The sequence below is a fragment of the Aquarana catesbeiana genome, linkage group LG13, assembly GCF_042186555.1.
Source record: "Aquarana catesbeiana isolate 2022-GZ linkage group LG13, ASM4218655v1, whole genome shotgun sequence".
Lineage (NCBI taxonomy): Eukaryota > Metazoa > Chordata > Amphibia > Anura > Ranidae > Aquarana > Aquarana catesbeiana.
In genome coordinates, this window is record NC_133336.1 from 183,300,768 (window position 1) to 183,325,367 (window position 24,600).

The 24,600-nt window shown below is 42.2% G+C and overlaps 1 protein-coding gene across 3 annotated transcripts in view; it reads right to left on the minus strand.

Moving 5' to 3' along the window:
* The window catches only part of ADAMTSL4 (ADAMTS like 4), a 307,238-nt gene that overhangs the window by 141,091 nt on the left and 141,547 nt on the right, over window positions 1-24,600 (minus strand). For all 3 annotated transcript variants that reach the window (XM_073610837.1, XM_073610838.1, XM_073610836.1), the window contains one exon: window positions 24,297-24,399. In XM_073610837.1, the coding sequence (XP_073466938.1) occupies window positions 24,297-24,399 (103 nt within the window). The remainder of the gene's footprint in view (window positions 1-24,296; window positions 24,400-24,600) is intronic.

Below are 24,600 nucleotides of genomic sequence, written 5' to 3' on the forward strand. Positions count from 1 at the left end.
ATTCACCCGGACAGCCCGGGTTTTGATTCATGTGTCCAGGATTCAGACTCCCTGAAACCCAGACACATTATTCAGAGTGGACTGTGGCCCCCCAACTTAGGCATGCGTGGGCACACCCTAATCACCCAGTGTGGTGCTGATTCCCTCTGCTGCCTGGGTTGCACACACCTATGTTCCCCAACTAACCACGTACCACAACCGCCAAGTCCTCTCCTGCCTCTGAGCAAGCGAGTGCACTATGGTAAGGGGGACTCAGATGTACGGGGTGCTCTCAGGACTCTGATGTAAGGGGGCTTTGTGAACCATGATTTAAGGGGGGAATGCTGGGAATTCTGATCTAGTGGGGGCTTTGTGAACCATGATTTAAGGGGGGAATGCTGGGAATTCTGATCTAGTGGGGGCTTTGGTGAAACCCCCTTAACCACTTGCTTACTGGGCACTTAAACCCCCCTCCTGTCCAGACCAATTTTCAGCTTTCAGCGCTGACGCACTTTGAATGACAATTGCTCAGTCATACAACACTGTACTCAAATGAAATTTTTATTGTTTTTTTTCCCACAAATAGAGCTTTCTTTTGGTGGTATTTGATCACCTCATGAGGTTTTCATTTCATGTTAAAAAAAATGTAAAAAGACCGAATTAAAAAAAATAAATATATATATATATTTTTATATTTTGTTATAAAATTTTGCAAACAGGTATTTTTTCTCCTTGATTGATGTACGCTGATGAGGCGGCACTGATGGGCACTGATAGGTGGCACTGATGGGCACTGATAGATGGCAGTGATGGGCACTGATGGGTGGCAGTGATGGGCACTGATGGGTGGCAGTGATGGGCACTGCTGGGTGGCCATAATGGGCACTGATCAGCACTGGTTGGTTACACTGATAGGCAGCACTGCTAGGTGACACTGATTGGCACCACTGGTGGGCATTGATAGGTGGCACTTGTAGACATTGATAGGTGGTACTCAAGGGCATTGATAGGTGGCACTGGTGGGCACTGTGGGCACTGTCAGGTGGCAATGGCAGGTGGCACTGGCAGGGGGTACTGGTGGGCACAGATGAGGCAGAATTGCCTCTTCCTCTTCGGGACCGATGTCCCTTGCACATAAGCCGGTGAACAATTACCAAGCTTTTGTTTACATCATGTGATCAGCTGTCATTGGCTCCTTACTCGGATCTGTGATCACCCGAGTCTCAGTGATTCGGTGATCACAGTGCGCACCGCGTGCGCCCTGCCCAGGAATTCAGGTCTGCGCTGTGGCCGTCATTCGGCTATAGCGCGGACACCAAGTGGTTAACATCAGAGTTCCATTTTACACCACAGTCCACAGCGTTCCCATTATAGGTTGTTAGGATGTTGAAGTATATGTAAACCCAATCACTAAAATGTAATATAACTATTAACATCTTAATGCAATTTAAAATTAAATTTTCAGCTTTATTAAATCTGTTATAAGGTGACACCGCTCTGTCCATGTTTCCTAAATGAGCTCCTGTGTTGTCACTGGATCATATGGACTTCTGATGGAGACTTTCAGTGGCTGTTAGTTGGTCCATTGTTGTCATTATCAGTGGACATGCCACACAGCCGCTGGAGTGCACATAAACAAAAAAAAAAAAAAAAGTGGCAGCAAAGAGGCTGCAGGAGATCAACAGCACTGAGATGGAACAAATGTTAAAAAAAATGACATAAGCAAATCAGTTGTTTTATGAAATTTAGTGCTTTATCAAACTAAATGTCATTCAGTTAGGGCTTATTTGTACTTTAAAATAAAAAAAAATGTAAACATGTGAACCACAATTAGATAAAGCAGATGGTTTCACACAAATTTCCCAATAACCATAAGATTGCAAATCACTTACAGGATGTTTTGCGGTTTGCTATGACGTGGCTTTTTACGTTACGCTAGATCACAGACGCATCTGCGAGAATGTTTGCACTAGTCACCCAGGTCACACAGTCCCAGCGTTGAGCAATAGTCTCGGTCTGTACTACTGCCAGGACGTTCGGAGGCCACCTTGACAAGCAGATGAAAAGCACACAGATTAACAATAGCTACTATAATCACTCAGTGCTCTGCTAATGGCTCTGGAAAGACTTTGATGGGTTCCGACCCTGTCGTCAGCACTTGGAGGGCCCGTGTCACATTCCACACAAACACAGGAGGGATCGACAGGATCCCGCTGTTCCTGATATTTACAAAATAATAAAGTAATTGCTCTTTAATTAGACTTTCTCTAGGGAAACTTCAGCGACTTTGCTGGTCTTAAAGGGAAACTAAAGAATTTTAACAGTGTAATTATATATATATATATATATATACACACACTCTGTAATTATCTATGTGTACTTACGCTATGAGTACACTATGAGTTTGGAGTAGGACAGTTATTATTAGTTAGTTTTTTAGTATTAAAAAACTTTTTTAGTTAGTTTTATTAAGTAAAAATAGAGGTAACAGGTTCTCTTGGATGGCTAGTTGGGCAATTTTTATATACTGAATGACTCCCCCCCATAGGTACCTAAGTTGCTAATTTTAATTTAATATAATCTGTTTAAAGGGTTAAAGGTATTCCTGCAGAAATCAATGAATTAGGGGTCGTGGAAATAATGCCCATTACATTGGTGGTCAGTGGGAGAAATTCTCCCTACATTTGTGGTCAATGGGAAGAAGGTCCCTTACATTGGTAGTTATTGGGAAGAATGCCCCTTACATTGCTGGTCAGTGGGAAAAATGCCTCTTACATTGGTGGTCAATGGGAAGAGCGTCCCTTACATTGGTAGTTATTGGGAAGAATGCCCCTTACAATCCTGGTCAGTGGGAAGAATGCCCCTTACATTGGTGGTCAGTGGGAAGAATGATCCTTACATTGGTGGTCAGTGGGAAGAATGTCCTTTACATTGGTAGTCAGTGGGAAGAATGTCCTTTACATTGGTAGTCAGTGGGAAGAATGCCCCTTACATTGGTGGTCATCCTGGTTTTTGCTGTGGCATTCTCCTTGTCTGCCTGTCCACCTGCAAGGTGATCTCTGGGTGGAGACAAAACCTGACTTAAGCCAGCCAAGCCTGCAGTCTCATGCTTGTGATATTGTGTTTGTAACATGTGTTCCAAGCTCTTTGTTTGTCTGTCCTGGTCTGCTGTTCCCCTGCTGACGACCTTGGATCAGATATCGACTATTCTCTGAACTCTGCTTGCCTTTTGACTATGGATTAACCCTGACTATTCTGAATTTTACCTGCCGTGTACCTGAACTGTCACTGAACCACTCCGACTGTCTGCCAACTGAAGTACCTGTTTGCTTTGCTCAGTTTATGCCTGCCCTGGCATGGTGGCCAGGCACTATAGCATTGTGTATAAGTCCTGGGGCCAACTGAGTGCCCCTAGGTCTGCTTGCCTTATGGGAAAGGGGGCTGCTATAGGTGAAGAACACAGAAGCTAGCTAAAATGTCTGACCACCTGCATTAGGGCTAAGCGTGACACTCTTACATTGGTGGTCAGTGGGATGAATGTCCCTTACAGTGGTGGTCAGTGGCAAGAATACCCTTACATTGGAGGTCAGTGGGAAGAATGCCCCTTACAGTGGTGGTCAGTGGGAAGAATGCCCCTTACAGTGGTGGTCAGTAGAAAGAATGCATACAGTGTTGGTCAGCATGCCACCCTTAAGCTGGTCATAAGTGGATTTTTTTTTTGGTTTTTTTTGATCAGCCAGCAGAAATGAATGGATTCCCCATCCACCAATTTGAGGTGGATAGAGGAATCCTCCTTACTGCGCTTTTGTATTCTGACATCAATGACTCCTCTGCTCCAATTGAACACAGATTTTCCAATAAGCCCATTTATGAGAAGTTGATCACTAGATCGACTAATCACGAACAGGAATAGCCATAGATGGATTGAATTGGTTGCTCCCTGCTGAACTGGATGAGTTTCGATTCACCTATAGCCAATTTACAAACAAATAACAGTCCATTGGTGTCATGCCGCTGGTTCTGCCATATAATGTTGGACCTGAAACTATGCCGGCAACTTGAGATGAGAGCCACAGCTCAAGGAACCCCTAGCAACATTTGGAGCAATCCTGACTGAGAATGGCTGAAGTAAAGAACGATTAGGACCCCTGATAGGCTTTTCACAATAGATGTCTTAAGTAGAATTCTCTTCACTTCCTCTTCCGGAGACACAACAGATAGTGAGTAGAAATCTCTCCAAAATGAGAGGAATTTACTCTTCTGAAGTTCAGTTAGAGCCATGGCAGACAAGCGATTTTATATCAGTGATTAATTGCTGCTACAAATCGCTAATGCCAGCAATTGACAGCTGGTTGTAGCTGGCAATTAAAACTCTAGAGTTGCTGCCCATTTGTCACTAACAAGCAATTTGTCACTGCTACAAGTTAATCTAATGCAACAGCATTGGGTTGGTGCGCTCTTCCACAGATCTCTCTCAGTCAGTGATATGTAGCTAAGCCAAGTGATTTGTAGATAAGCCCAGAACTGTGAATGAAGACTGAATCTTGCTGGCAATCATGCAGTCAACATGAAATGCTGATAAAATTCAATCACTGAGTGATAGAGTTACAAAAGGCTGAAAAATTAGAAGGTTGGTGATTCCTTACAAAATAAGGAGGATCCCTGTGCATAAATCAGCATCTGACATCTTTGAACTTTCCTTATAGCTGAGGGCATCCATGTCTGTTATTAATAAACTATCACAGTAATCCTAGTTGAAACTAGCAAGTTAGGTGCATATTAGGTGGCGTCATTCAATATATATACATATCTTATTCCATATAATATTTTTATGGAAAGTACAGCAATCTGCTAAGAAGGTTTATCCCCAGCATTCCTATCTTTCACTAAGATGATCACCCATGAGGGATGCAAAATACACATGGACATAATAATCACCAGATAAATGTTAGTGTCACTCTCTGACTTGTCACTTAATGCCTGAATTGAAATTTCAGCAGAGGAGCGGAGGAAGATAATTCAAGGGCTATACTGCAAGTAATGCAAAAGTGGGCATAACGGTTTTATTAACTTATATAGGTCCATAAGTGGGTTGAAGTTACGCTAGTTAGATGCTGCCCTGGACGGGAGGGTAAGAGTTAATGCCTTTCCTGGTTCTTTGGTTTTGGCGGGTTTTTGTTGGATCAAACCCACTGATCCTGTGTTATAAAAGAGGGACAGTGGTCCAAAGCCCAGGGGGCCACACACAGTCTGCATGGCAGAGGACACAGATGAGATCCAACATGTAGTCTCCAGCCATTACACAAAGTTACTGTGGATGCTGCTGCCAAGGGATCCCCCAAGCCCTGAAGGGAGAAGGGCAGAGCAGAATGAAAGAATGTCACCTACTACTAGTTCATCCATCATATAGAAGGTCATCGGGACCTGGGACCCGTCCCTGAAGATTCCAGTGCTGGGAAATGCCACTAATGGATCCTATTCATCATACATGGACTTGACTTTTGTAGGTATGCTGAGGCAGCACAGGGTTTGGATCGGAATGTAAGAAGAAATATTGTTCTTGCATGTTGGACTTTGTAACATTTTTGGCACTTTTTCAAGTAGAGCTAGCTTTGGAACCCTTGTTCCTGCTTGGTCTGAAGTTACTAAAAGGGGTGTAATGCAAGTAATTGGTAGTGGTACCATTCCACAGTTCAGGTCACTAAGGTACTTTGGGGTAACAGTACAAGAGTTAATACAGTGTGAAGACCCAATGGTTACCTAGAGCAACGGAAGTTTACCGTGCAGCCTGTTTCAATGCCTGAGATAGTTGGGATAGCCTCTTGTAGGAGGGAGTTGTTGTCGGTATTCTCTCTGTGCGCGTTTTGTCTCTCAGGACAATGGGAGCAGACTCGCGCCGCAGAGGTCCCCAACCTATGCCCAGGTATAAAGAATGTGCATGCATGGAGTCCACGCTATGTGCACAATAAGATCCCAGACCATTACTGGGAGTGGGGTAGAGGTGGTATGCTGGATGTGGACAAGGATCAGCATATCCCTCCTAAATGCATGTTATGGAGAAGGTGTACATTGCCACGTGGACCGAGCGTTAACTGGAGAACAATTTTGGTGCAAGCCGGCTCGCCTTAAGGTCAAGTATTCCCTCACGGCGGCCTTAGCCTTGACCCAGGGCATTGAGGAAAACAGCATGCAAGTAAAGATACCCCATGTGTAGTAAAGTGATCCTGCAACAGGTGCTTAGTGTAGCCCAGAAGAACCCATCCTGGGTTCTCTCTCATGTGACCCTTGCTTGATGCCCAACGAGGAAGGAAGTATGGAGGATGTGACAACACACCCACATCCCCTGCCCTACAAGTCTTTCAAATTTCACATGCTGGTAGAGTAACTCTTCCTCTATTGTTTTTCATTGCAGGTAATTATGGATTCCAAGCAGAAGCAACATGCCGTCATTAAGTTCTTGACGAAGGAGTTTGCAGGCTGTCCGGCATCCACAGGAGGCTACAGAGTGTTTACAGAGGTGACACCATTGACAATAGTCACCAATAACAAGACATTGCTCTTGTTAATGGTGTCATCTCTGTAGACATTCCATTGCCTTCTGTGGATGTCAGACAACCTGCACCCCTCCTTTGTCAAGAACTCAACAACGGCATATTTCTTCTGCTTGGCATCAATTATTTACCTGCAATGAAAAAGAAGAAGAGTTATTATGAAGGAAGAATTACTGTACCAAAATGTGAAATTTGAACAACCTATGTACTGTAAGTTAATAAAAAAAGTTATGCCCATGTTGCATTACATACGGTAGAGACCTTGTATTAAGCAGCATAATAGGTCATAACAGCACAGCTTGAAAATAAAGGTAGCAATACTCAAGTATAAGCATAATGTTACACTCTATAGATTAAAAGAGGATGAAGGAGTATTGAACTTTGAGCTATGAACTGAGTATAGGGCCAAAGTTAACAACACTCATATCCAATGGGACAAGCCAGATCTTTTCTGGAAATTCTACTAAACCCACTTGGCTGCTCCTGGGATGTTTTCTAAGTGAGAATGTTTGAAAAGCATACTTGTGCCAATTTCAATTTTGCTGGAAAAACACGAAGAAACGGGAATGATGGCACAAGATTTTTTTGGGTTCCAAAGAGGTCACTGTGCCCTTTCACTGAAAACAGCCATTGAATTTTTATGTTTATTTGAAATTATGTTCTAAAGGAGCCGGTTTTACACTTTTAACACCCTAATTTTTTAGGTATTTTAGAAATGCAGGTCATTGCATCAGGGCATGCTTGTTAAGCAAAATTAAAATATTCTGCAAAAACAGCCATTGATCTTTCAGCAGCCTAACCAGTTATTTGCCTTGTGCATACAAATTGGAAGACCTAACGGAAATGCTTTGCAGTGATAAACATTTGAAGCCTGATCTACTAAGTCCATAAGTTCGAGCTCAGAGCGATCCATCTTGGAGTCACAATGCTGTTTTGGATTTGATCTCTTGGATCAAAAAAATTTATGACCACCTACTTGTTAAAACAAAAATGATGAGTAGTAGTAGATGATGTAGTGTGTGTGTGTGTGTAGGGGGGGCTATTAATACAATCTCTTGCAATTACTTCCTGTTAGGAGGAACCTCACACTACACAGTTTTTGCCAAATATTGTTGATCTGGCAAGTAAATTCTAAGCAGGCTAATTTATTTTTACATTTCAATCTAAGTCCCCTGAAAAAATGGCCATAGCTACAATACTCACCTTCAATCCAGCTCTATCCCTGTCAGTACCTCTTCTTCACCAAAAGAGGTCCTCGGTCTTCCAGGTTGGGTTTAGTCAACCTGGAAGACTGAGGACATCCTGTGGTGAAGATGAGGCACTGAGGGGGACAGCACAGGATTGAAGGTAAGTATCGCAGAAATATCCATAGTGTAAGCAAAGACACTGAGTGCAGGGCGTCATGGCCCAGCCCCCTAAGTATTGTGCCCTGCACTCACTGAGCTGTCCACCACTGGGAGAAGACGAAAAAAGGTAGATCCAGTCACATAACCAGTCATAAGACATCAGAGAATTAAAGGGAAAAAAAAGCATAAAATACTTCTGGGGCGAGATTTGAATTCCATACCCTACTAATTTCTACCTATTATATTTTGTCTTCAATCCTATAGATACTTTTGCTACATTGTTAAAGCCCTGATAAAGAGGGGTGGGGGTTGGCCACCAGAAAAAAAAAAAACATTGACTGCCTTATGTTTTCCTGTTGTCACTTGAGATAAAAATATAGTACTCTCAACTCTTGAGATGACCATTTGGCACCCTTTTTGGCTACGGTAATTCTCCACCTTTCTTCAGGACTGTCCCCACTATTTGGTGGGTCACTGATCTGAAACAAGTTTTAAGACCTTTGCTATGCATATACATTGCACAAGGATTACGATGGTATAGGAAGCAAGGGAAAATCTTGAAATAGGTGATTTTGCATGGAATTCCATTTTTGATCTCCAGGCTCTACAAAAAATCTAAAAGTCACGCCTGTGGGACTCGCCTCTTTAAACTGTCCTTAAAGCAATGATGATTTCTTTCTGTTCAGTTCCTATAGGCGACTGCACACCCCTACTTGTTACACCGGGAATAATAACTGTATCGTGTTTATTTTGAAACCCAGACAAGCACCATGACAGCTGGAATTTGAAGGGTACGTGTTTAGAGAATGAACCATTTTAATAAGATTAAGTGTTATGATCAGTCACGCTATCAGAAAGGATTCTGGGTTACAATCTGCAAAACAACATCCATTTTAATTGTATTTGCTCTTGTCTCATTTATGAATGCCTTAAATATTTTCTGCGTATGGGCAGAGGATTGAAGCATGTTGCCGACATGCATGACCATATGAACTGAACTTTTGGGAGGGTTAATGTTTTTATAAACAGGCAGATGTTAGTTTGTACAGGATACAATGTTCTTTGCTCTTATAATCCAATTCAATACAGTATGACGATTTAAAAGAGAAGGTATTTACGTGTCATCACTTTGATCCACATTTAAAATAATGTGGTGCATATTCATGGCTGGAGCCATGCAAACATACCTTGTATGTACCGGTGTCCAGTTTTTTATTTTCTGAGGCCAAATCATGGCGCACAAAACAGACACTGGGTGGATAAATAATTGCTTGGATGATCAAAGTGATCACTGTATCCTTGCCTCCAACCACCCATCCCTCCAAGCAACAAACAATTACTTGTAGAAACCTTCGCCACTTTAACCCTTCTCTTCTCTATTCTGCTACTGACCACCTATATGACATAATCTCTCCCCTGTCCTGTCCTGACCTGATCACTAGATGTACTTGCTCCTCTAACCACATGCAGAATCAGGCCCCGACCGTTACAACCCTGGCAAACTGACAACACTAGAAATCTCAAGAGACATTGCCGTGCTCTTGAACGACTGTGGCATAAAACCAAATGCCTGCAAGACTTCACCCTATATAAATCTGCCCTTCTAAAATACAATTCATGCCTCCATGCTGCCAAACAAGCCTACTTTGCCTCTCTTATTAATTCCTTGTCATCCAGTCCAGTCGGCTCTTCTCATCCTTTAACTCTCTGCTTTGTCCCTCACCCCCTCTACCCACTAACTCACTCACTGCCCAAGAGATTGCCAATCACTTCAAAGACAAGATCGATGCAATTCGTGAGGACATCTCCACTGTGCGTACGTCTTCCTCACCCAACATACCTTGCCTAGCAGCACATTCAACACTCTCCTCTTTTGAATTGGCTACTACTGAAGAGGTTACAAAAATTTTCTTGGATGCCCACCTAACCAATTGTCCCTTGGATCCTGTTCCCTCACAACTACTACGGTCACCCTCTTCTTCTATCCTATGCTCCCTCACCCACATCTTCAATCACTCCCTCTCTAGTGGCATCTTCCCCTCCCCTCTAAAACATGCGCAGATCACTCCCATTCTTAAAAAGCCTTCACTGGACCCTACCAACCTGAACAACTTAAGACCCATCTCATTTCTCCCATTCACCTCTAAACTTCTAGAACGTTTAGTCTACAACCGTCTTAGCTCCTACCGCAATGAAAATAACCTTCCTGACCCCTTACAATCTGGCTTTCGCTTGCAGCACTCCACGGAAACTGCCTTACTAAAACTCACTAACGATTTACTAACTGCTAAAACCAACAGCCAGTACTCCATACTCCTACTACTTGACCTCTCTGCGGTCTTTGATACTGTTGACCACCCGCTCCTTCTCAATAAACTACATTCCCTTGGCCTCCGAGATTCTGCTCTATCCTGGTTCTCTGCCTATTTATCACAGCTCTCCTTCAGTGTCACCTACAACTTTGTCTCCTCCTCTCCATTGCCCCTTTCTGTGGGGGTCCCCCAAGGCTCGTTTCTTGGACCCCTTCTCTTCTCTATCTACACCTCCTCCCTTGGTCACTTAATAACTGCCCATGGCTTCCAATACCACTTATACGCTGATGACACCCAAATCTATCTGTCTACTTCTCACCTCACTCCTTCAGTCTCCTCTCGTATTACTAACTTACTAACTGACATATCAGCATGGATGTCGCACCACTTCCTTAAACTAAATCTGTCTAAAACTGAGCTATTAATATTTTCCCATGCCCCCCTCCATGACTTTTCTATCAAAATCAACAATGCAACCATCAGTCCCTCCCCTCATGCCAGGGTACTAGGTGTAATCCTAGACTCTGACTTGTCATTTCAGCCTCAAATCCAATCGTTGTCAAAAGGTTGTAGAATTCACCTCTGTAACATCTCTAAAATTCGCCCCTTTTTAACAAATGAAATCACCAAGCTCCTCATTCACTCCCTTGTTATCTCTCGCCTTGACTATTGAAAATCCCTTCTCATTGGCTTACCTCTCCATAGGCTATCCCCTCTTCAGTCTATCATGAATGCTGCTGCCAGACTTATCCACCTTACCAACCGCTCAGTGTCTGCCAACCCTCTACTCCAATCCCTACACTGGCTCCCAATCACCCAGCGAATTAAATTTAAAATACTAACCACTACATACAAAGCCATACACAACTCTCCCCCGAGCTACATCACTAATCTTGTCTCCAAATATCACCCAAATTGACCTCTCCGCTCTTCTCAAGACCTCCTGCTTTCAAGCTCTCTCATCTCCTCCTCCCATGCTCGTCTCCAGGATTTCTCCAGAGCCTCTCCAATCCTCTGGAACTCGCTACCTCCATCTATCCGGCTATCCCCTACTCTTGCTTCCTTCAGGCGATCCCTGAAAACTCATCTCTTCAGGAAAGCCTATCACGTCTCCAACTAATCTCCTACCACTTCCACCAGCTCATTCCCCACAGTTACAACCTTTTGTACCACCTGCCCCACCCTATTAGATTGTAAGCTCTTCTGAGCAGGGCCCTCTTGTATTTTATTGTATTATAACTGTATTGTCTCCCTTTTATATTGTAAAGCGCTGCGTAAACTGTTGGCGCTATATAAATCCTGTATAATAATATAATAATAATAATGATCAGGGACGCAGGGTTTGACAATGGTCCTTCTCTAATGACAAAGGGTTCTATCTCTGACAAGGGCAAGACCCACTCAAGCTAGCCTAATCCCTGTCCTCAGGGTCAGCTGATGCCAACCCCAGTGGCATCAGCTGGTGAGGAGTCTGGTGAGGAGTCTGGTGGCCAGTTGTGCATTCAGATCCACTTGTCTTTTTATCACAGGTACATGGAACATTAAATATAGATCCAACAGTCCTAATTTGTGCACGATATAATAGCACAGTTTCTGTAGATTAGGGCTTGCATTGATGAAGCCCAATGAGCCTAAACTAAGAATACAAATCAAAATAAATGGCTGTAGGCTATACCTGTTGTAAGCAACGGCAGTCCTGGGTGTGGAGTCTTTACTGTATATTACAGGTATAACATAGCACCAACAATTTTACGTAGTAGTTCACATATTGTACTTGCATATCTATACCTATAGTCAAGGAGCTTACACTCTAAGGTCCCTATCCCACATGCACATACATACTAGTGCCAATTTACCTACAAGCACATCTTTGGAGTGTGGGAGGAAACCCACACAAGCACGAGAACATGCAAACTCTATGCAGGGAGTGTCCTGGTTGTGTTCTGAACTGAGAACCCTACAGCTGCAAGGTAAAAGTGCTAACCACTAAACCACCATGATGCCCTAGCTTCAAGCCAAGCTGAGAGAAATCCACAATACTTAAAGGAAGCATGACTTTAAAAATTTAAGAATGTGTAACAGATGTACAGTAAGTCCCTACAGAAAGCAAAACAAGGTATCTATGTATGAGAAAAAAAAGTCTAAATCCCAAGGCTAAGTATGCAAATCTTGGATTGAGGTTCATTGTGCATTTGGCTTAAAATATCGAGAATCACAATGTAATGCACTTTCAATGCATGTTGCTCAAAAGCCTTGAAAACAGGTGTACAGATTGTTATATAGCGAGGGGGCATGCAAGAGCTCTAAGTGATTAAGGCTAAGGTTGAGTGAGGCTTAGGTTAGGAGTATACAAGAGAAAGGACAAAAGATATGTACAGATAGCTTGTAGTACTTTCACTGAAACACTCACTACTGTATGTGTTTTCAGGAAACCCACAAACTCCAAACCACGGATGAGCAAATCAGCCTGGGTTTAGTTTGTGAACAGATTCACTTCGCAAACTTTGCAGTAAACCGAACCTCATCCCTACTCTCAACCTACTGGACACCTTTTAGCACAGAATATTTGGGTAATGGGCACAGCCTTGCTACACCTTTCATCACACAGGCCTTGATAAATTAAAGTGCAAGAACGCTCACCCATTGAGGGGTGTTCACCTCTACATAATCTTTATATTTGTGTTTTATAAAGTGAGTTAAATTCTTTCATGTTCCCTGTAACTGCAAGCATGGACACCATCTAGCACTTTGTGCTAGATGGTGTCACTCTCTACCATCTCTAAAAGTCTGTGAGGTACAATGCTGAACTCTATTTAAGCAGAGGGCTTTTTGTTTTTTTCTGGCCCTTGTCTGGTCATCCCATCTCTTACAATCCTCCAACTGCCTGCAACTTCCATTGTGTTCCCTGCAGTCTGCCATCTTGTTGGTATTTGTGTCCTAGCGTGCCCACACAAAGTAGAGGTGAGTTCAGCTAGTCAAGGTGTCAACCTGCAGAGTGAAGGCCCAGGAGATGTTTATAATGGATGCATTGCTGGATTCTTGTGAAGGCCACGGCATGGGTATGCAGACACGCCATTGTACACCAGGTGCCATGTCAAAGAACCTTCTGTCATACTGTTTACCTTAGAAAGTGACACCCAAGACATGAAGTTTACTTTCCATGGCGTACTACCAAAAGAAGTATTACTTCCTGCAATGCTATTTTTTTCCATCATGGTTGCTCTAGTTTAAATAAACTGTCAGATGGGAAAGTAATTTCACACACCTGTAAAAACGATCGTTAAAAAGTTGCATTGTGAAGGAGCCTTGTATTTCCTTTACAATTATGTATAGCCATTGCCACAATGATATCATGCAGCTTTGTAGTTGCATCTGTTGCTTTAGATTGGCTGGCATTTAAAGTAGATACTAAGTTTGTTAAAGCACTGTGTAGCAAAAAACACAACTTTTTATATAAAATATATATATTTTTTTCAGTGCTGCTAATCTCTTTCAGTCACTTTCTGATTACATGCACTCAGTCTAGCATCGGCTGCCCGTCATTGCTTTGGACTGGCTTTCTGACAACTGAGGATCATGCCTGTGCAATGCGTCTTGACATTGCCACCTGATGTCCTCACCAGGTGCATTCGTGAAGGCATGACAAAAGAGGAGCTCTAATATCCCCCGCCCCCCATAACAGGAAGTGCCTAAACAAGGACCCTTACCGGGTATTATATTATTGAAATATGCAGATTTTTAAAAAGGTAAAATAATCTTTGACACAAACATTGAGGTTCACCCAATGTTGTGGAGCAGCCTTTCCTTAAGTTGTATGTAGGTTGGCGTGTCGTGCATGTACAGTCAGCAGCCACAAGCACACAATGCTTGTAGGCATTCTAAAGTTAACCTGTCAAAAGAGTAATGGGCGCTTGCCACAGTTAACCGCCTTCTGACCATAAACATGTAAGTAGACCAAGAAGGTAGGAAAATACGTCAGCAGTTCTTATCTACAAACTTGTCAGTGACTAAAAGTATTGAAGCAAGAAGGTCAAAATGGCATAGAGCTGTGACAAACTCCTTTGGCATTTAGGTTAAAAAAGCCAAAATGCACCCTGTTCATGAGTTGTAAACTACTTTAGCAGAGTAGTTTGCACATCTTGTTGCCCTTCTTGCACCCCCTCCTGCTAAAGCACCCAAGATAGCCACCTCCCTCAGCCCTGACATGACAGTCAGAAAACAGGCATTTTCAGATGGACAGCTCAAAAACTTCTGTGTTCATTTTAAGGCTCATCAATTGTTCCTTTTACATCCAATGGCTATTAGCTAACTTTAAATATTTAATCTGGCAAGCTGATAACATATCTGATACTGATTTTCCAAACTAAAGATGGAAACCCATCTTAAAAACACAATACTGAGAAGAATGTTATAGAATTCCTCAGAGATCACTTCTAAAGAACAAACTAATCCCGACAACACAGATAAGCGCTATCTGACGATGTACCTGGGGTAACATGATAAAGGCAAATCAGTCAGCACGAGTACCAGGTAACGGTCACACGGTACTAGATCAAAGTACCAGACGGAGATGCATGTTGGCAACAATGTACTAGATCTTAGCCAAGATACTGAGAGTTATCGCTTTTAGGATGCTATTTCTAGATGTCTCTATTTTTTTTGTCCACAGATCAGCATGAAAACGTTTTTAAAAAATGTACCGAGCTGGAATTACAGCAACACTTCACGGGAAACATAAATGTTTAAACAGAACTCTGAACACAGTGCAGAATTCCAAAAAAGACCTCAAAAACAGTTATGAAAACATATCCTAAATACCAACAAGTAATTCCTAGACATCTGGGCTATAATGCTGCCTTTAGAAGAAGTTTTGGACACTCACAAATATAATATGTTAATGCCCTGTACACACAACCGGTTTTGCCGTCGAAAGAAACTCTGAAGGTTTTTCCGATGGAATTCCGAAGGAATTCCGCTCAAGCTGTCTTGCATACACACGGTTACACCAAATTCCGACCGTCAAAAACGCGGTGACGTACAACACGTACGACGGGGCTAGAAAACGGAAGTTCAATACCCAGTGCGCCACCCTTTGGGCTCCTTCTGCTAATCTAGTGTTTATTTGGTGTTAGTAGAAGTTTGGTGAAAGACGATTTGCGCTTTTCAGACTCGTGCTTTTACGATCGTTACTGCTCTTCAGTTTGTGCTTGTGGGTTTGTATCTGTTTGTCTTGATGAAATTAAAAAAAAAAAAAAAAAGATGACTATAAAATATAATAATAAACATTATTATGGAGATCTGGCTTTTAAAAAATAAAAGATTATTCATGAGATCATGAAAAATAATAAAGAAATAAGTTTGTGAGAACTCTGTGTGAATATGAGCAGCAAAACAACTTCATTATTCTAGCATTATAAAGAACAAAAAAATGCGCTGCATTAAAAGATCACAGAATTTGCAGCGTGAGGAATGTGCTATCTCCATTACGAACGCTAGTTTTACCACACTGAGCGCTTCCGTCTTGTACTTGCTTCAGAGCATGCGTCATTTTTGGTACGTTGGAACAGCATACAGACAAGCGGATTTCCCAATAGGAATTTGTTCCGTCGGAAAAATCTAGAACATGTTCTTTATCTAAGTCCGTCTGAATTTTCGACGTAAAAAGTCCGATGGGGCATACACACGATCGGAATATACGATGAAAAGCTCCCATTGGACTTTTTCTGTCAGAAATTCCGACCATGTGTACGGGGCATTAGACTGCCCCTGTAAAATCAACTGCCATGTCTAGTTTTTTTTCTCCGCGATTTTGCTAATGTCCTAGGAGGTTGGACGTCTTTTCCTCAGGCCTATTTTTACTCTTTTATATAGGTGCTGGCGATTCTCCTCACCTGTTCATTTTGAAACTCATCCTTTTCCCCTGTTCTGAACCACCAGGTTAATCCTTGGTGTCCTTTTTCCTTGGTCAAGACATTTGACATATTTTCCTTTGTCTCCTATTTCAGCTAGTCTTCACTGGCCATTGATAGCTTTATATTAGATCTTGTAATAGGTTCCACTTACATTGAATAGTTAAGTGACTGTTGCCCACCCCATTTGTACTGCTTTTGGATTCCAAAAGGTCTGTGAATTATTATCCTCCTGTGTGCCTCAATGGACTATAAAGAAAATAAGATTTTTTCTTGAAGTCCATTGAAGGACACAGGTATGGCCTTATGTAATGTTTGCTCAAAAAAACTGTGACATGATGTTTGGAGGCAAATTTTTAGACATTTGGAATGTCTGAACAGAGCCATGGGCAACAGCCACCTAGATGGTGGTGGAATCTAGAACAAGGGGATTTAAAGCTATCAATACCCAATGAAAGATGGCTGAGATAGAACCTGCCCCATTTCCCGATGTACAGGAAGTACATTCAGCATTATCTAATTCTTTACTCCCCAGCCTGACTGTCCCTGGCCTGCCCCTTTCCTTCATTAACATTGGATTTTGAAATCAATCTAATTTCCCAAGCGAAAACCCCATTCATTGTTAGAAATGTGTTTGTTCGAGAAAAAAAAATTAAAACAAAAAAATTCTTAAAATGAAAATATTTGAACAAAATTCTACCAGTGTTTTGCCAGTTTCACTCTTACTTGCTCTTTTTTCGATTTGAGTGGCCAGGAACGGTCTGTCTTGCCGTGAATGACAATGATAGGAGAAGCTGCTGTGAATCCAATTCTCTTAACCCCCCACCCTGTCAGTGCTGCTGATGATGAAGGCATGGATTGGGTAAGAGTAATTGACAGTGGCTTCTCCTGTCATTGACATTCAGGCAGGGCAGACCGTTACTAGCCACCGTTCAAGCCGTTCAGATCCAAGCTAGGTGGTCATGTGACCTAGAACTAAAAGGTAATAGGGGTATTTGGAAAGCATTTTTATACACTCATTTATAATTTAATTTAAAAGTCCACTCCCAACTAAAATTTGTAACTATAGCTCCCTAGGTTTACAAAGACTTTTAAGAAACACCAGCGAGCTAAATGGCCACCAACAGGACCCATGAGTTAAAATAACCCTGTGTATGCTGTAAATACACCTGGGCTAAGCAGAGTGCAAAGGTCAAGGGTCACCAGGGGTTATATGGTTTAAAACACTTAGAACAAGCTAGATGTGGTGAGCTGCAAAAGTCCCTGATGCTAAAATAGCAATGATGGAGTGGGTTACAGGAGCAGGGAATGTGATCTGTCTAAAAGAAACATCAGAGAAGACGAAAACATGCATAGTTCGGCAAACATTTCAAAGAGGAGACAAGTTGTTTGAAAGTCTTTGCCAGCCTGTGTGTTCAGGAACGCAAACGCAGATTAACCTTCTCACTGCAAGCTAAGCAGAGTACTCAGCGTGTTCAGATACATGGGTGCCGCTGCTACATCTGCTCCTGAGCAGCTAAGGAATGGGACACCATTCTAATATTGGACACATGCTGCGATCTGATTGTACCGCTTTGTTTCAATTAAACTGACACAAAACTCTGGTTTAAAAAAATATATATATACTATTCTAGTATGTTTTTTTTCTAACTCAAAAACATTCCTTTTATTCATTTCAGCCTCCTTAAAATCTACAAATTCTTTTTTTTTTCGCCACTCTGATCTGACTTACTTTTAGAGTGTGGCTATGTTCGACCTCCATGGTCCCACTGTATGTAGGCACGTAATCATCTTCCTTTCCTCGTTCCTAAGGTGGACTAGGGACTATGGACTATGGCAGGGGTCTCCAAACTTTCTAAACAAAGGGCCAGTTTACTGTCCTTTAGACTTTAGGGGGCCAGGGCGTTGGTGTCAGAGGGAGGAAAAGTACCCCATTGTTGGTGTCAGTGGGAGGAATTAGTGTCCCATCATTGGTATCAGTGGGAGGAATAGTACGCCATTGTTGGTATCAGTGGGAGGAATAATACCCCACCTTTGGTGTCAGTAGGAAGAATAAAGCCCCATGGTTGGTATCAGTGCTAGGAATCATGCCCTATCATGCTATCAGTGAGAGGAATAGAGTTTTGCTTTAGTGAGAGGAACACTGCCCTAAGGGCTGGATAAAGGGCCCCTGGGCCCTTTATCCAGCGGTTTGGAGACTACTGGGCTATGGGATTTGTAGTGTGCATAGAGCAGTGGACATGAGCTCAACTAACCTGCACTACTCATTCCAAACACAATTCTCTCCTGGGGACCTCATTGAGGCAGAAAAACACAGTAAAAAAACAATTTTATTGAAAAATAGATTACAGGACCATTAAGTACTAGATGTGTATGGATTCTTTTTGGAAAAAAAGGATATTGTTTAGTGTCACTTTAAGAGCTGATGCACATGGCCGTTTAGAGCCAGACAATGCCCAGACCCTCTGGGTGGATGTGGCCGGGTGGAAGACTGTACAAATCAATGATATGGAACAAAGAGGGGCGCCAGACTAAGTGCGGTATGTTAAAAAGAAATTTCAATTTATTCGAAAAAAAAGACAAATTGCAAATCACATCTTAGTCGATACAAAAGGGCATGTAAGGAGTCATTCTAGTCAGTCCTTAGGCTCTCTCAAGTGGTCCTGGTGGATTAGGGACATCCGAAGAAGCACCTGTATAGCTGGAAGTCATAGGAGAGTGGCCGACCGCCGCATAAACCAGCGTGGAACACTAGATGGCACCGCACCGGACGTGACGTCACTTCGGAGGCTGTGCTGACATTGGGGGGTGGTAACGTGTTTTGAAGCTTCTGCTTCTTCCTCAGGCAAATCAATGATAGGCTAGCACAGTCCACATGAAATCGCACATGCAGTTACGCATATACAGTATGTGGCAGCACGACATTAAAGACCACCTTTGTGCTGCCACATTTATGCATACAGATAGCAGCAACGGGTTGACATGCTAACAAAAACTGCTTATGAATGCATAACAAGTCATATGCCGTGTAAACACGATCGGAAATTCCGACAACAAAACTGTGGATTTTTTTTCGATGGATGTTGGCTCAAACTTGTCTTGCATACACACAGTCACACAAATGTTGTCGGAAATTCCGAACGTCAAGAACGTGGTGACTTACAAGACGTACGACGAGTCGAGAAAAATTAAGTTCAATAGCCAGTGCGGCTCTTCTGCTTGATTCCCAACACACACTCGGAATTTCCGACAAGTTTTGTTGTCGGAAAATTTGAGAACCAGCTCTCAAACCTTTGTTGTCGGAAATTCCGACAGCAAATGTCTGATGGAGCCTACACACGGTCGGATTTTCCGACAACAAACTCACATCGAACATTTGCTGTCGGAAATTCTGACCGTGTGTATGCGGCATTAGAACGCAGCTAGAGAAGTAAATAAAGGGAAGCCTAATTATAGTTGGGTTTGTTACATGATAAACTCATTGAATCCTCTGTAATTACATCCCTATTTATATATATGAGGTAAAATGTATCTAAGCCTACACTTAGGCCTCTGTAAAAGCAGAATACCCCTATACAGAGACAACCATTCATTGAAGTCCTAAGCTGGGCTTTTACCACCGTCCTCCGCCGTCCTTATTTATATATATGATGTAAAGTGTATCTATGCTTACATTTAGGCCTCTATATCAGCAGAACATTTCTAAGCAGAGACAACCATTGAAGTCCTAAGCTGGGCTTTTACCACCATCCTCTCCTGTTATATTTATATATGAGGTAAAGTGTATCTAGGCCTACGTTCAGGGGTCTATATAAGACTTACATCCCTATGCAGAGACAACCACTGAAGTCCTAACCTGGGCTTTTTATCACTGTCCTCTCCCATCCTTATTTATATATATATATAAGGTAAAGCGTATCTAGGCCTACATTCAGGCGTTTATATAAGAGGTTCATCCCTATGCAGAGACAACCATTGAAGTCCTAAACTGGGCTTTTACCACTGTCCTCTCCTGTCCTTATTTATATATTTAAGGTAAAGCATATCTAGGCTTACGTTCAGTTGTCTGCATAAGCAGTATACCCTAAGCAGGGACAACCATCGCAGTCCTCAACTGGGCTTTTATCATCGTCTCCTGTCCCACAGATGGACTGCTGCTGCTTAATGATGGGAGTATGTCAGGGATGTCCCTGCAGGGTTGGCTTGATCCATGATACCACAGGGAACAATACAGGATATGAGCAATAGGCGGCATAAGCCACTAGAGGAAATGGAAACCTCGGGCTGAGCAGAGTCCATTCAATCTGCACAGCATGAGCGTCCCATTCCAAACTCCCACCATCCTTCCTGAGGGGGGAATCCAACACCGTCACTTTCTCCACTGCCTGGCACATGAAACTGGCTTAAAGCAACCCTGTTCACAGAGGCTGACCTTCTTCTAAAAATGCTAGTTTCCAGGGTTTACCTCTCTTTTTCTCACTTACTTCCATTTGTTTAGAACAAGCAGTGCACTTTAGTTGTGGTCATGTACACAGCTCAATGGGTAGAAGAGGTGCTCTGAAGGATTAAGGGAAAAAAGGGAGAGAAGCTCGGGAGAGAATCTTGTGGTGTAGATGTGACAAGTAAAGAATGTAGGCTGACTTGTCAGAACAGACATTAACCACCTGAAGACCAGTGTTTTTCTGGCAGCTTTTTTTGCTAGAAAATTACTTGGAACCCCCAAATATTATATATTCTTTTTAAAACAGAGGCCTTAGAGAATAAATTGGTGGGTTTCACAATTTTTTTTGTCACACGGTATTTACACAGCGGTTTTTCAAACGCAATTTTTGGGACAAAAACACACTTTTTAAAATTTTAATGCAAAAAAAAAACACAATACATAACCCAATTTGCTTGTAAAATATAAAAGCTAATGTCACGCCAAGTAAATAGATACCAGAAATGTCACGCTTTCAAATTTTGCACGCCTGCACAACGGCGACATACGACGCAAATTTTACTATCCATAGGCGATGCTTTAAAATCCCGTACAGGTTACCACTTTATATCTACAGAGAAAGTCCAGTGCTAGAATTACTGCCCATGATCTGATTTTTGTGGCTATACCTCATATGTGTGGGACGATCGCTGTTTGCGTGCATGCGGGACTGACGCACGTGTTTGCCTTGGGGCGGGCGGGGGCACTTTCATTTATTATTTTTTTTAATTATTAATTTATTTTATTTTATTTATTTTTACACTGTTGCTTTACATTTTTTAAATCACTTTTATTGCTGGCCCTAGGAATGTAAACATCCTATCGGCAGCAATAGGCAGGTGACAGGTACTCTGTATAGAGGGATCTGGGGTCAATAAGACCCCAAATCCCTCCTTTGCACTGGAAAGCATTCAAAACGCCAAGATCGGCATTTTTGAATACTTATGACTTTCAAAAAATGGCGAAGTTGACAGCCAGGTAAACCGGAAGTGATGTCATGTCTCTGGCCAGCCGACAGACATGCTGGCTGGTAGCTCAGGTCTCCCGGTGGGACAGGAGAGCCCGAGAGAGCAGTTGCAGGCATTATTCCGGTACAACCACTTGAAGTCAAATGACGTACCAGGTACGTCATTTGGCGGCAAGTGGTTAAAGTGTATCTAAACCCAAAACCAAAAATGTTATGTATTGCAGCTCACTAGTCCTTGGTGTGGTGGCTGCTTTTGTTTTCTTTTTTCAAGCTTCTTTTGCTTTATTTTTACCTGGTGATCCTACAAATGACCCACTTCTTGTCCCTGAATGGCTATGTCATCCACTGTATCTATGAAGGGAGCCATCGTTGTCATCCTAGGCCGATCTCCTGATATAGACTACAAACCTGGCTGTATCTCTTTATCTCCATTACATACTGGCCAGGGCATATGTTAGTTTACAAAAAATGGTTAAGAAGGAGGATATTCGTTGGCACAGCTCACATGAAGCGACAAGGACACTGCATTTCTGGCAAGATTAGCAGATATTTTCTGTATTTGATGAAAATGTTCTTAGCTTGAAAAAAAAAATGGAAACTAATGCAGTTACCACATCTAAGGTCTAACCTGCAATATATTCAATTTTTGTTATTGGGTTTAGTTAGCCTTTAAGTATGTGGATACTAATATGTCTGGAAGTTTGCGAGAAGCCCAGATGGAGATTAAGTAACCTTTGTCTCAAGCATGTGAAGAACATAACTGTCTTTATACAGAGGTTGGTCATATTTGATGCTTATTGGAGTTCTTCTGGAGATTCCTACACTGGAGGTACTGGGATCCCGATACATGCAATGATTAAGGATCTTGGACCCTCACTACCTTTCTTTTGGGGCCAAGCGCCTTATTTATTGCATGCATCGGGATCCCAGTACCTCCAGTGTAGGAATCTCCAGAAGAACTTCAATAAGCATCAAATATGGGTACCTGTCATTCATATACCATAAAAGTAGCCATCTTGAGGGTTGTGACATTGTTTATGCTTGTCACTTTACAAAGAACTATTACCTCATACCTTGGCAAAGTCACTACTTCCTTGTAACAAAGAAAAGCTGCATTCTCTAAAATATCGACCCATCTCATAAAACAGCATTTGTTACTGTATGTGGACACAAGAGCTACACATCTAGACAAGGTTATCTGCTTTGCACAAAGAAATTCTTTATACAGTAAGTGGTCATGTCATATGTCAGCAGTGATGTCACATGTTTATTCAGAACACATGTAGAAAGTTAAACAAACTTTGACAATCCCTAGTATAGATTTTACGTGAAAATTTACTAGAGATAGAAGCTCTTTCATTATTTTAGCTATTGAAAATTCTTTTAGGTCTGTATCATTGATATACAACCCCGCTCATATTGTCAATATGTGCCCAACTACTCACCTCTCTTATTCTCGGGCTCTGTACAAGAGGGAACGATGCTACATATTTGGTGGTCATGCTCCAAAGTTCAAAGGCTCTGAATTAGGGTTTATTCTTTATTACACACAGTTATGAATTGTAACCTACGTAAAGACCTTACTGAAGCTCTCCTAAACAAACCAATTCAGGGTGCAACACATCAAAAATTATTGGATTTATATTCAGTGCTACCAAATTAACCATAGCTCAAACATGGAAGTCACCCACACTAATGCCGTGTACACACGATTGGACTTTCCGCCAACAAAACCGTAGATTTTTTTCCGAAGGATGTTGGCTCAAACTTGTCTTGCATACACACGGTCACACAAATGTTGGCCCAAAATTCCAAACGGGAGAACGCGGTGACGTACAAGACGTACAACGAGCCGAGAAAAAGTAAGTTCAATAGCCAGTGCCTCTGCTTGATTCAGAGCATGCTTGAACTTTTGTGCAACGGACTTGTGTACACACGATCAGACTTTCCGACAACAAGTTTTGTTGGCTGGAAATTTGAGAACCTGCTATCAAACATTTGTTGGCAGAAATTCCGACAGCAAATTTTCGATGGAGCATACACACGATCGGACTTTCCGACAACAAGCTCACATCGAGCATTTCCCATCAGAAAATCCGACCGTGTGTACGCGGCATTAGTTTTCAAGAGGTCAAAACACGATTTAATGGCACAACGATCCATGAAAAAAATGAACAACCATCTCATTAGATAAATATACATTTCTATGAATTTGGTCCCTGTGGATAACCTGCTTGTAGCCAAATCTGGGAGCCCTGAGTTGATGGGAAAGACCAGAAGGTTGGCTAACCCCCATGGATAGGAGATTGCAAAAAACTCCAACCAAAAGCAGGTATACACCACAGCTGCTGACTTTGCAGCTTAAGGAGAAGTAGTTTGGGGTAGGTAAAAAACATGGTTCAGCTATGGGTTTTTACTGCAAACCCAACCCCCCCCTCCCCCCGTCTCTCAATAACAAGTATCAGTGAGCCCTTATGGCTTCCACTACTTCCATAACTGTTGTGTTGCTGGATATACTACCTAGTATTCCTAACTTTGGCCTATGTTGTTATATAAAAGGTCATGTATTATTTTGATACTCCATGATTAACATGTTGACCTTGCATTGATATTGTACCGTTGAACTGAACATGTGTTCATTACTTACTTTGCACTTGTTGAAACTTTAATAAAACATATTGAATAAGAAAATATCCTGGAGATAAGGCAATAGCAAAACTGCATGAAAGTAACATTCTGGAATTGCTCTTACCTTCTGTGAATGCTTCCCACTGGTAGAGGCGGCCCATAAACTCCTGGTTGTTAAACGTGGAGCATTGTAGAGTCCTGGCATCAGGCTGACTGGCTGGACATGGCTGTGAATGCAACAGAGAATTTAAAAAAAAAATCACAGATCACTCTATTCTGTTTCCTACTTGAAGTAGCAAATCATCAGGATGGATTTACTAAAGGCAAAGAGACTTTGCACTTCCTCAAGTGCAGTTGCTCCAGAGCTTACTAAATACGAAGAAGCTTCATTTTGCAAAGAAAACCCCCCTCCACAGCCTGGCGTTCAA